The 14,337-nt window shown below is 35.9% G+C and overlaps 1 protein-coding gene across 1 annotated transcript in view; it reads right to left on the bottom strand.

The window, feature by feature from the left end:
• Positions 1–14,337, bottom strand: part of ACE2 (angiotensin converting enzyme 2) — a 34,445-nt gene that overhangs the window by 2,217 nt on the left and 17,891 nt on the right. Inside the window, exons 9-17 of the mRNA XM_072431314.1 lie at positions 13,437–13,666; positions 10,732–10,876; positions 9,767–9,865; positions 9,041–9,163; positions 8,740–8,918; positions 6,997–7,055; positions 6,385–6,482; positions 2,073–2,189; positions 866–1,060 (exon numbers count right to left, since the gene is read on the bottom strand). Coding sequence (XP_072287415.1) covers positions 866–1,060; positions 2,073–2,189; positions 6,385–6,482; positions 6,997–7,055; positions 8,740–8,918; positions 9,041–9,163; positions 9,767–9,865; positions 10,732–10,876; positions 13,437–13,666 — 1,245 coding nt within the window. The remainder of the gene's footprint in view (positions 1–865; positions 1,061–2,072; positions 2,190–6,384; positions 6,483–6,996; positions 7,056–8,739; positions 8,919–9,040; positions 9,164–9,766; positions 9,866–10,731; positions 10,877–13,436; positions 13,667–14,337) is intronic.

Here is a 14,337-nt window from a genome sequence, read left to right as displayed (position 1 = left end):
CTCAGGATGCAAAGTCATATGTATAAAGTTTCACCTGTGCTTGTCTGGTATGGTTTTCTTCACTTGCTCAATGATTTTTGCATATTGTTGCTTAGTATGCGTGATTGCATTGCACTGAGCAAATGTGTTTGGTACTTGGAATCTTCAAAACTAGAGTTACACAAAAGTGACATGGGGTGCTTTTGATGCTTGATCTGCAACATTCTAATTTTTTGACAGCTGAAGAAGGGGGAAGAGTGCACCTTTAGGAAGCAGCTACAAGCTTGAGCTTAGGTGGCCTCAATGATTTATGTTGCACATCCTTCCACAAGTTTTAGTAGTATTTATAAATGTTTCATGTGCAGAGTGAACAAAGCACACAAATGCTCTACATGTCATTCGGCAAATCTAAAGGCACTCTTTCATATCTTTTGTGAAATGTTTAATTATTCCTCAAAAACTTAAGAGTGTATAAGGTTTAACACATAATCTCTCTATCATTGGAAACAAGGATCTGTTTACTAGTATAGAACAATAATTTTCTGCCATAATGATAGATTTAGCAGCCACAGCCAATGGAAGCTCAAAACAGCAATCACATTGATATAAAAATATCAATATAAATATAATGTATATTGATGCGTTAATTCCTAGAATTAGGCAAATATTGTTTAGAAATATATAACTATTGGATTGATACCAAGATAGAAATCTCATATATGCGCCATATGCAAAACATGTCCTTTTAGCTTCCTATTTTAGCTGTTGAGATTTTTTTTTACAACAGATCATTAACTATGACAGAGTTATAGAAAAGTAAAAAATCACACCTGTTTTGGGATATTAATAAAAGATCAACTTATATAAAATAGAACATAGAACTTACTTTTTCCTATCTTTATGGCCAAGGAAAAGTAGGATAGCCATGGCTATAACTAGCAGTCCAGCCACAACACCTAACACCACCAGCCAGATTGAAAATGACTGTTTTTTTTCTGGTGGCAGTGTGGGGGGGATTCCTAGGAACTCCAAGGAATCGTCATCTAGAAGGAATGCATTGTTGATTCGACCTTTTGACAAGCTGTAAGACAAATACAGTAAAGTAAAAAGATAGTATTTTACCAAAAAAAATTTTAATAAGAATTTGATAGACAGCACAAAATGCTTTTGCTGGTGTAATATAACAAAACACCATATAACAATTAAAAGAAATAAAAAAAACAAAAACAAATGGGCTATTTACAAAGCAAAACAAAGTTACATTTTTTATGGTATCATGTTTTATGGATAGTGAAGGATATTCCTAAAAACTTTTAAAAAATAACAAATAAATAGCCCATGGCCAAATTAGTCCCAAATTTTAAATGTGTTTGGGCTGATTAACTCCTGATGAACTGAGCACAGAACGGCTGTCAGAATGACAGAAGAGTGGCAATAACTACACAGAAACGTATACGTCGGATACGTTGGTAACCGTACAAAAATGTATATTCCACTGGCTTGGCCACTATGTATGTGGTTGTGCAAATAATTTTAATTCGGCTCTGAAAAAAAATAGGGTGCAGTTTGAGGACCGTGTGCCTGTGTTGGTTAAATGTTTAGGGAAATAAATCTATAGCCATTTTACAATTACGAGGCAGAAGTTTACCTAAGCAGGCTATAATAAACGACAGTGTGCCTATAGAAAGTCTTCAGAAGAGCACATAGAAATAAATAATTAAATTTTGCCCAGAGACATCAAGCCTTTCTATGAGAAAAGTCCAACTGAAGTCGTGTTCCTGTCTATTTCCTTATAGTCTTATATAATTTCCTTAACTAGTTTTTGCTTTGAAATACCCTACTTCTATACCCTTGTAACAGACACATCCCTTATTAAAGCTGTGCTCACACTGTTTTGTATTATTGAGGAAAAGCCTATGTGTGTCTAACAAGCTATATTAGTGCTAGGTCTAACTATGGTGCCTATTGGACTGTACAGCCATATAAGCATTGTGTACAACTGCATAGCAGTGGAGGTAGTAAAAGCTCTTTATATATGTCTCTATAGCAAAGTAGAATTAACTGACTTAATTAAATGAGAAAAATAGCTTTACCGAACTGCAGCTTCAACTTCTGATTTCGGCACGATCTCACCAATTTTACCCGGCATTGTTACATAGAAGTAGAATGAGATTCTTTGAGTTTGGTTAAAAATGTGTACATCATTATCTCTGCAAGAAAAAAAAACTGTATAAGCAGAATAATACATATATGACATTCGACATATTAAAAGTTTGATTTATTTTACTTATCTATTTTCTTAATGATACAAAGAGAGCCAGTCTGTGCTTCTGGTCCATTGCTCAAAAATAAAAAATGCCAAATCATTGCTAAAACAGAAAATACTTGAAAGGGCTTCTTTTTCTTGCATTTAGTCACATGAGAACCCATCTACTCGCCTTCAGTGATCAGAGGATCACATGCCTAGGCTTTTACTGGAGTGAATCTGTTGTAGCATTTCTTCCGGGTAGTGAAAGTATATGAATATGACTTAATATCAGCCCCTTATTTTCTGTACAGCAATTTGTACTACAATAGATTCCTAGGAGCAAAATCCTGATACTTTTTCCCTATGCTTTATTTAAAAAAAAAATAAGCCCACAATAGTTGTAACTGGGATGAAATAAACTCTATGGGCTTTATTTATAAAACAGGGAATCTGATATTCCCTCAAACATTCTCTTTTGGGAATCATTTACTACCATTGAAACACATGAACCTGGAAGATTGCCACAAGGGAATGTTTAAGGGGATGTCTAGATTTTTTTTATCGTTGGTTTCATAGGGATACAATAAACTCCTTATCATTCCGGTCAGTGGGACAGTAAAAAAGTTCAATGTTTGGTGTCTGCAGAAGCCAAAAAAAGTACTATTAGTACCATTACTGATGTCAGTGAAAAATATAAGCCCATATCATTGGTGTCAGCAGGAGAATAACAAACATCAATTATGGGCAATTTTAGGGTACTAACATCCCACTAAAACTGGAAGAAAAATAAACCCATTATTGGTGACAGTGGGATTAAAATACAACCGATTATTTGTGTCATTAAGATCAAATAAGCCCTTTTATTTGTGCAAGTTGGATAACATAAGCTTATTTGTTGGTGTCAGTGAGAATAAAATATATACCAAATCATTGCTGACATTGGGAGCAAAATGCATCTCAAATAATTGGTGCCAGCGGGAGCAAGAATGAGCATAACCATGCTAGAGTGGTAAAGCACATGTAGAAATCCAGCCTTTAATATCCTCTAACCTGCAAGACATCCCAAAGAACAAAACAGAGAAAAGCAGTGTGCCAATTGCCAGGACTTTCCTAAAGAATCTGGGACACTTGGTAAGTATGCATCCCTAGAGACAGGAGTAGTAGTTTGTCTCTTTGCTATACTGCCAGATAGTATGTTCCAGTGGAGATCAAGATTGTAATGTTTTGATTTCACACAAGGTTCATTTTACTTCAGTGAAAGTAACTGCTCAAGAATAACAAAATTAGACTCCTAATTGGTACAGATAATGTTGTCATTTATGAAGGAAAGTATATCTGGGAGTTTTGGGTGTATTTAAAGTGGATCAAACACAATACAGATCAAAAAAAAAAAATTCCAATCAACACATGGGACTTTAGAGGGCAATGAAAACAAGTCTAATCATTTTTTATAGATGATATAAATATGCAGTTTTTATTAAACAAAATATTTAAAATAACTAACACATAAAAAATAGATTTATTTTTTTTCTCCCCTTATTTTACTATGTATATAGGTTATCAAGTAAAGATATATCAAGTTAAAAATTGAAGTAAATGTTTTTTGAGTTTAATTATATGTTGGTGTATGGAAGAACATTTTAAAACAATATGGACATAATAAATAAGAAATATATGTTATTGATAACAAATGAGGGGAAATTTACAATATATACTCAGAAAACTACTTTGAATGTGTTGTAAATTATTTAAGCTAAATGCTTTTGAGTTGTACTGTATAAACTATGATGCAAATAAATAATCCATATGGATGTGCATGTACAAAATAGACATGGAGTAACTTCTCCATCCTTGGATGGAGTTTAGTTATGGTGGTAGTTATCTAAATGAACAACTAAACAATCAGACAAAAGGATAGATAACATTAGTATTACATCTCCAGTAATAAATTTGAATCTATTGTATACATATAATAAGAATATTCTTAGAAAGCATTCAGATGAAATCCTGGATACGCAGTGCGGTAAAATAACCGCAATATTTCCGGTAGCGGAAGTAAGTTCATTGGGGACAGAAGAGGGAGTCCCTATAAACTGAGAGATTTACATCCGAGGAATCCAGATTCAATGAGGTAAGAAGGGGAAGTGATCCCCATAGCGGTACATTACTTCTGGTCCAGGCTAATCAGTAGAAGTGTTGATCCCATATAAAATTGAAGCACAGGATAGTAGGATTGCAGAGGAACTAGGCGGACGGAAGTGCGCAGTATGTTATCGGATTGTGGATAATATATTTTCAAGTAGGATGATTTAGCGATTACATAAGTAAGTACTTTGAAAGAAATTAGGGGTGTTGTTGCTTCTCCACTTATTTGTGTATCTACAATGGCGGTTTGATACTATATACTATATTTTGTGGTTAGGTCAATTTGAAATAGCTTTTCTGTAATGGATTTATGCAGATTAATGAATTTAACTTGAAACCATTGAAGAGGGTTAATATATATTTCTTTTTAATATGGATAAATCATTGGGCACTTTTGCACTTTGCACTTTAGGGCAAATTAGGCAGTCAGGTGATTTACAAAAAAAGGGTTGTTTTATTTGGCAGTTTGATTTGAGCCCAATTAAGAAGGGTAATATAACATAAATAACATGATTTAAATGATTGGGTATTTGTACTTTAGGACTAAACAACCTTAATAATTCACTATTTAGCACTATTATGAAGACACAGAAAGATATAGTCTAATTATCCAGTACACTTGCACTTTGTTCTCCTTCAAGAGATTTTTTTAGCTTTTTTGATACACTGTAAATTAGTTTTGGTATTATAACATGGATGGATATCTTGTTTGTTACAAGTTGGTGTTTTACACTGCATTAATATGTCACATTAATCACACACATGAGCACGGTAAGAGTTTACTAAAGTTTCATTTTTTCCAAATAGAGATAATTATTAACGGTTCATCCTTGGACCTCTGCAAACAATTGAACAAATAGCTGGAAATACTCCATATACTGCTGCCTCTATCTGTTACCAGCTATTTTAGGTGAGACTTCATGTGCGTGAAACATCAGGTACATTCACATCCAAGAGGACTTAATATGTATGGTGCATTGAACTTTCAATAACAATTATGATTGATTTTAATGAATTGTATTTTGAATTATAACAAAATATGTACTGTCTTGATTGTAGATATTCCTGGTATGTTCCTGAAGAAGCGAAATTTATTCTGTGAAACGTGTCGATACTGAAAGGGAACACCTCAATGATGGTGACCCTAACAGGAATATGGCTGGGTTTGCACATTTTAATCTAAGTTTTAGTTATTTTAATTGTTTGTTTAATAAAAAACTACATATTTATATTATCCACAAAAATGATTAGATTTGTTTTCATTGGCCTGTAAAGTCCCATGTGTTGATTGGAATTTCTTTCGATTTGTATTGTGTTTGATATATTATTAGGGATGTGACCTGCTAGCATGAAATAGGTTGGATATTGCATATGAGTTGTATTGTATTTAAAGTGGACCTATAGGGCCATATGTAATAACGTTCTATCATAGACCATCAGGGGTGAACTTGTGTGATCCAGCAAACCTGGAATAGCTTTCTTTAAAAAATTTGCTAATTAGCTTATTTGGCAAATGTTTTCACTCCTGGACCAAATCCACTTCAGATTTGCTGCATCACCCTTTTTTTCCATGATAGTATATCTTTACCAGTCTTGGAGAGCTTTAATAAATCATTCCCATACTTAGAGATGGTGCTAGCTGCCATTGCTGTACTCACTCTATGTTGGATGTTAAGCTGATCATTCAGTTTTAGTAGTTCAGTCACACACAGGAAACAAGCATGCAGATAACTGTGAGACACATGTTGTGTGGCAATTAGATGAACACCCGAGCTGCATTTTTATTTTGGGTCAGTGACTCAGAAGGTATTAAAGACTGAGGATCAGAACAACCAGGCAAGCTCTATGTTGAGAACCAGGTTAGAAATGTAATCTTACATAATTCTTTAGTGAAAAGTCTTGAAGACCGCTGTACCCAGTGCTGTAATCCCTCTCACTTTGTATTACACAAGCACACCAAGTGTTTCACAAAGTAGGTGTAAGCACAGTAATATTCATACTTAAGTACTTACGAAAATAAAATGTCTTGTTTCATCTTGTTAAAATATTTGGACATGGCATATGCAATTGTTGATTTGAACAAGTTCAATTCACTGTTGTCCCATGTATACTGTAAAGTACAAAATACTTGATGTAAATCCAAGTGCAATGGTATATATTAAATATATATATATTGTATATGTTATTTGTATGTTGTTTTCAGGTTAGCTGATTTTGTATTACATACACACTGTAAATAGATTAGACCAATCTGAAGCAACAATTCAACAATTGGCAGGACTACACAACTCGTCTATAATACAACTTAAATCAGAGATGTCTAGTATTCCCACACGTCCCGCCCAACGGCTTGCTCAGGGGTAAATTGAGATCATAAACATGCTGAACCAAACATAATCAAATAAACAGCAAAAAAATTATTAAAGTCTAATCAAAAATTTAAATAATAAATCAAGATCAATTAGTATCATATCTGACACATCTTTTATAAAGTGTAAACTTGCAAAGGAATTTTAAGGCCTTCCTATGGCAGACTAGAGTAAGATTTAAGGGGCCTCCTGAGATAACTGATTTTCCCAGGATTTTTTTTTTAATTGATGATAAAAGATGAGGTTAATCCTTACCGCTTCTTTTCCAAGTCCAGCTTTTAGACTAATCCTTACTTTGAATGAATTTTCTGTATCTGGAAAGAACAGAAAGAACATTTATTTAGTTATGTTGTATTATTGCCACTTTTTTTATAAATAATTTTACAGATAGAGAACACCCCCACAAAAAAATAGTTTTCTATTCCCAAAAGAGGATTGCACATTGGACTAAACTTCTATCACATTTTAGTATCATGATAGGTAGGTAGTGTACAAGACTCCAGGGGTGGGTCCTGGATGGCAGATATATTTCCCCCTGTTTTAGGTCATAGACCTTCTGAGAACTGGTGGCCTACTGCGGAAAGAGTCCAGAAAAGTTTGATTAATACAGGGCCTGGGCCCTGGGATAGGAGGGAAGGCTCTGCGTGGGCCTTCCTACCCCAACAGCACCAGGCAGCTCCATGTTTTCATGCAAGACTAACACTGCAACCCTTTGCTACCTGTGAGTACCAGGTGCCCTCCTGGTGTAGCCGCTTTTGCGGCAATGCTTTTGAAACACTATCCATGGTAGTTATTGCTAAACTAGGCTGTTTTGTTTTATGCTGAATTAAAGCTGTTTTGATCTATGCCTGAGCCAAAATGAATGGACTTTACTAAAGTTCTACAGTGTCATGTGGCATTCGTATTCTCCTAACTTCACAAAAGGTTAGACAACTGCTATGGCTTGTGCACACCCAGTCTGCATGATTTTACCCTGTTGTCTTACAAGCTGATATGGCCAGTATAGTTGTACTTTACCAGGCCTTTTTATAACCAAAATGTTTTTATTTTCCAACACAAATTGCATCATTCTAGCATGGCCAATCAAGATGCCCAAAGACCTGAATCTGGAAGAAAACCAGGTAAAGATGCTGGCACTGGAACAAAGAGGGGTGAGTTTAGATGCACTTTAAGGAAAACTCCTGTAATGGGGTTAGCGGATCCAACCTTCCTTGCTCTACCCAAAATAAAATTGTAATGCTTTGACTGGGATTAGGCAGAAAGGTGAACCAGTGCTCCGACTATGCACATTAAAGCATTTACAAATTCTGAACAAGCACACTTTTAAAAACACTTTGGCTGACCTCTGCTATACGTAGTTTGGAGAATTCCTCTCCAAAGTTCACCACAGAGGCAATGGTATCACAGCTCATCTCCTCGAGAATGTGCATAATTGAAGCATTTTTTAAGCAGTGAAACTTAAAATAGTGGAAAAGTCTAGAGGATCACTTAAAAATCTGATATTACCAAACATTCTCGGGTGGACAATCAATCCTGCCCTTTATAAAACACATAGACTGGGAATATTCTCCAACAGAGAATATTAGGTTCATTGTTTTTTAAATAGACCGTATGATATCTCTGTAATAGAAAACGTAATTTTAGCACTGCAGCCTCATTTCAGCTTTTTTGTGCAGTGAACGCTTCCTCTGACCCCTGTTAACGCAGGAGTTCAAGGAAGGCACTACGGCATATGGCAAGGAACACAAATGTTTCAAAAGATTTACATTGTCCAATACTGCAGACCTTTAGAGAGGTTGCAGTTGCTTCTCCGGATTAGTTGCCCATGATTAACTTGCTCCATAATACTACTGCAGAGAATGTAGTTTTGTTGTACCTTTAATCTAAGAGAGGAATAAGTCTTCAAAAACACCTGTATCATTATTATAGCTCAGGAACTAATAGACATATGAGTAAAGTTGCAGGCTATGATTTATAGTAAAGGAATATCTAGCTTACATGGGTCCCATTCTGTATTCCATTCAGCTTTCCTCCCTGCAGCTATGTTATCTTTCTGTAGCCATTCATATAAAGGTTGGAAGTAATTCAGTAAGGATGTGGCATTCATCCTAATGTCCCCTGTTATGCTCTCCAGAGCTTCAGTCCAGGGCTTTGAATTTCCCAGTTCCAGCATAGACCTGCAGACATATGTTAGTGTTAATAAAGCTGTGAGTAAACAAGATTTGGTTTAAACCCTTTACACCTATTTAACTTTTAAAATATATTGAAAATATAAATATTCTACTTGAATTTTACTTACTTCAGTTTATTCCCTGCTGCTGTGGAGTTAGTAATGTCACAGGAATGAAGAGGACCATTATGATTGGCGGCCTTACAAAGAGCATCCTGGAACTGGAACTGATAAATGGTTCTGGTGTAATATCTGCACAAGAAAATGTGTTGGTTTGATCACAATCCAGGTGGTCCAGTACCAGTAAATAGCAAAAAGTGCAGTACTTTGCAGCAAACATACAATCCTGGGTATTATGAGTACTATTAGTTTTTATTAGGACGTTTGCATCTGATCTATAACAAAGAAGTGTGTCATTTTTTTTTTTTTTTTTTTAATATAATTTTTATTGAATTTTTTTCCAAGATAATACAGAGGACATATACAGCAAGAAATTATAAACAACAGAAAACAATCATAGACGCAGTTTAGTTCTCCACTCCTAAATTTAGTAATGCTAATGCTGCCTGTGGTAGAAGTGTGTCACTTTTTAATATTGAGATACATTTGCTAGAATTTCAGCGGGTTGGGTTTAGTGGAGATGGCATAATTGTTACTAATCTGGGTTCTTCAAATCCTTCAAATGGTTCATAAAGCTGAAGAAAACCACATTTTGACTATGTCCACTCATATTTACACCTTCCTCATTTAAACCTGCCTAACTTGCTTTTGTGTGTTATTCATTTAGGATATTATGGGAAACAAAAAGTTAACTGGTTTACTGGAATGGTACAGTGTATTTGAAAGTCTACAAACCTGATGAATGAATAATCATTAGCCACATGGAAGAGAGCAGCGGGATCACAGTATGTCTCATCATGGGGAACTGGCTCTACTACTCCAACAATTTCTCGCCTAGAACAAAAATAGAGCAAATCATATAAACATAATACAATAGTGGAAACAACATGCTGACTTGATCCTGTTTTGAGTAAAAAAACAATTGATGGATGTAAACCCGATCCTAACACATAAACTTTTAGGCCTCATCTTCAGGAATCATAATCATCACAGAAGGTTGTATTGGATATCATATATAGATAATAATCTGTTATGTTCAAATGGGTCTTACATCTTATAGAAACAAATATTCCATGCAGGTGAATCTCTTATGTGTATGTGTTTTTTATGATTTATTCACCACCAGTGAATATTTGAAAAACCATATAAATAAAGCAGTGGTCGCCAACCTTTTGGACCTCACAGAACACTAAATTCACGGTCTTTGGACTGCGCATGTGCGGGGAGCTGTGTGTCACTTATAGGGAAAGAAACTTCCCCCAGAGTGACGTCATGATGCCAGAACTCGCCCAATCTCCTGTCTGAGGTCTGAGCCTGCGATGGGAGAGTGGGAGGGTTGTGTCCATATGGGGCACATGGTCCGCAGCTCTGGCCAGTGAGCCCCCCCCCAGCGGGGTCAGGAGAAGGACCCCGCTGGGGGCGCGCACTGGCCAGAGCCGCAGACAAAATTTTCTCCTGGACCACTGGTTGGCAACAGCTCCCCTAAATTGTACATCTTAGAGTACATTTTGTACATATTGTACATTAAGGTGTACATTTCCGTGGTTTCCCCCCCCCCCCCCCCTACTTATAGGGGCATTACAAATGTCTTGCAACTTTACTAATAAACACAGCCTAATAATGCTAAAACTGTTAGAATAAAAAATCAGTTTTGAGACCTTGTTGTCTTCATTTATATCTGACATTAAAAAAACACTTACTTCATCTCCCACCAACGCTTCATCCACATGCTCTTTGGGATTCCTCCAGTGAACACTTGCCATCTCCACACCTCCAACATGTAGGTGAAAGGTAATGTACCGACAATGGTGAGGGCTTGCCTGAGCAGGAAGTTTATTTCGGTTTCTGGAAGTCATATTAGTAAAGAAATGTGTTTTATTTAACACTTAAAAGATAAAATATATATTTGTGTATATATATATATATATATATATATATATATATATATATGTAGTAGCTACGGTTCATCATAAAATTACATCTTGGACTACTTACATGCGTTATTTAACCATAGCTAATCTGTATTACTATGTGCAATGGCTGTACATTATATTGTTATGTATTATACATTAAATAAATGAATGAATAAATATTGATTTGAGTCATTAGTGTAACGTTTACTTAAATTTTGGCCTGTACATGAATCTGTATTTACACCACTTATAGACTATCACTAAATTTGATAATAAGACACCATTGTTCAGCAAAGATACCAATTTTTCCTTTTATTCACTGACATATTTATGTGGTACAGGTTCCACAGCTAACCGGAAAAAAAATGAGGACTCAACTACATAAGAGTATTTCACATTTTGCCATAGACCAGTGATGGTCTTTCACCCTAGACCAGTGGTGGTCAACAAAAAGGGACCTCGAGTGCAGCTCAAGAGATCACCAAAGGGCTGCCCATAAAGTTCATAAATGTAGCACTAGAAAAAGTGTCACAGACTGCAAATAGGCTACCGGGGACACTGCATGTAAACTGCATGTAAATTACAGGGGATGGTCAGAGCCTAAAGAAATACCAGAGTAGATGGTCAGGCACTACATTCATGCTACAGCTTGTTGTTAGAGACTTGCAACATGCCCAAACAGCCAAAGAACAAAAATCACTGCTATTACAACCCCTTTACAAATCTGTTATTCCACATCTGTGGTCTCTACCGTCAACCTAAAAATTAGTTTGGCTTTCTTTTGGAAGAGCTTTATAGGTCTTTTAATCTCGTTTGTAATATGTTTTGCACAATTTTGTAAAATAACATAAAAATATTTAGGTCATGCCACTAAAATCCCTCTTGGGCATCTTCTAGACCCGGATATTTGTTTGCCTAATATGTGATTGAAGGAATCGGCACATATTTATGTACTATTACATTATGGGTTTTATAGATAGAGCTCTTTATATGTAAGACTCCTCTTTTAGTAATGTCTGTTGCAGTATTGTATGTCTCCCACTAGATGACATTCTGTTCTTTTTACAGGAATGCTGGCCAGCATAAGTGTTGAAAAACACATGGAAATGTTTCTCCAGTACAAGGTGCTAATCAAACGTACATCAGGTTATAAAACAGGGACAGGCAACAGTGGAAAGGTGGGGATCTACCTGAACAACATTAAAAACCTTTAAAGATCCCCAGGGAGCAGAGAGAGAAAAAAAGAACTGATTACAGTTTCCATGTCTAATTCACAAAGAGCATGCAAAGTTCTGCACACATAAAGAGAGGCACGTAGCCATAAGAATTAGGCGCAGGGTCACATGACCAGGTGCTTGGAAGTAGGCGGTAGTTATGACAATGGTGTTTATAAAGGATGGGCTAGAAGGTCCGAGCTACCCTGGTCAAGATACTGTAGATGTACACATATTAAACTATATATAAAATATTGTATACTATTAGATATATCAACCCCATGGAAACCAACGGATGTGGTTTTTAGCCAGTTTTGTATCTTCATACACCAGACACACATTTTGTAAACAGACTATGTACATATTAAAATGGATGCTGTTTTTTCTTAATATTTTATGTGTTATTTTAAGTGTTGATTGTTGCAGTTTAGAGAGAAATCATGCCTTTTTGAGATGGAAAGTATTCTTAATCACACATATGACTGAAGTGATATCCCACAGCTGGTTCCAGGGACATCAAAGTCAATTTGGTACCTCTAGGAAAATTCTTAATAAAATTACAATTTTATCAGTGATATCAGTTCCCCCCTGTAGCATTCTTACATCTCTACAGCCGCAGAATGGGGATGATTCCTGCTGATGTCCAGCTCATTGGCCTACAAGGTGCTAAATATGAATATCTTTTTGTGAACCTGAGTAACCTCCAATTCCATGGACAGTATGGTGGTTCAGTGGTTAGCACTCTGGCCTTTGAAGTGCTGGGTCCCATAGTCAGAAACACTATTTATAATCTTGAACTCAATGGGTATACTCCTCCATTCAAAAAACATGCAGTTAGGTTAATTGACTTCCCCCCAAACTGACCTTAGACTGTGGCAATGACATATAGGTATAGACATTAGATATTATGGTAGATTGTGAGCTCCTTTGAGGGACACCTAGTGACATGACTTTGGACTTTGTACAGCACTGCCTAATATGTTGGGGTCATATAAATCTTGGATAAGAATGTATACTGCAGAGATTGGGTTATTATCAATAGGTTCTCTTGGAGAACTGAGTAACTTCAGCTTTTTTTAAACAAGAGCCACATTTACTTCCTCTTTAAATTGCTTTCATAGAGAAACTTTAATTATAAATTTAGACTCATTGATTAATGGGGCAAAGGAAACAGCGTTTACAGCTCATAGCAACAAATCAGATTTTTTTTCTAGTAGAGGTTAGAATTTTTTAAATCAGGACCTGCAGAAAAAATAACAAACTTTACTTGAAGTCTACCTTTATCATTTTCATCGAATGTTGGTGGCAATAGTTGAAGTGATTTCAAGTGTTTAGGTGTAGCTGCAGATAGAGACATGATCTCGCCCACTGCTTCATGGAATCCTTCATTGGCACCATCTCTCAGCAACATAGGAAGAGGGTGATAAGCCATGTCATATTGGATATGCCCAAGTTCATGGTGTACAGTGAGGAAGTCTTCCATATTTATCTTAGTACACATCTTTATCCTAAAAGAGAAAAATAGGTTAGAACTTTACAACATATAGAGAAGGGGTGTCAAACTCTGCCCTGGGGCCAAATCTGGCCCTTTAACGTCCTTTTTTTGGTCCCCAAAGGAATCCTAAATATAAACTGCAGCTTGCCCACCGCTGCATTGAAATAGCGCCGCTACTACAATTCCCGGCATCACTTGCCTCTATAGACCAGTGGACTCTCTGCCTAATGTGTGGCCCCCGCATAGGACTGTTTTATAGATGCAAAGAATGCCCGGAATTTTATTTCTTTCTTTATTGTAAGCTTGTTTCAGGTTGAATGTGAAGCAACACCTTTTTGTTTCCATATGAAAAGGATTTATATCTAATGAGAAGGAAAAAATTCCTCAATTTTTTCAATAAATTTCAAGGTTGGCCTGCGACCTAAAAGTTTTTAATTTTGGCCCTCTGTGTCTTTGAGTTTGACACCCCCGATGTAGAGGATAGAGGCAGAAGAAGGGGCTTTTTGGCAAATAAAAATAGGTTTTTACTTACCAAACGCATACAGTAAAAAATATATTAGTATATTAGTATATATAAGTATATATAATATTAGTATCATATTAGTATATTAGTATATATTATGCCAACATATACAAAATCACACTTATTCCATGCAATGCTATATAAAACAGCCATAATGTGAT

This window comes from Pyxicephalus adspersus, chromosome 1 (assembly GCF_032062135.1).
Source record: "Pyxicephalus adspersus chromosome 1, UCB_Pads_2.0, whole genome shotgun sequence".
In the NCBI taxonomy this organism is placed as follows: Eukaryota; Metazoa; Chordata; class Amphibia; order Anura; family Pyxicephalidae; genus Pyxicephalus; species Pyxicephalus adspersus.
The sequence above is the reverse complement of the archived record's forward strand: the minus strand, read 5'-3'. Positions and strand labels throughout refer to the sequence as shown.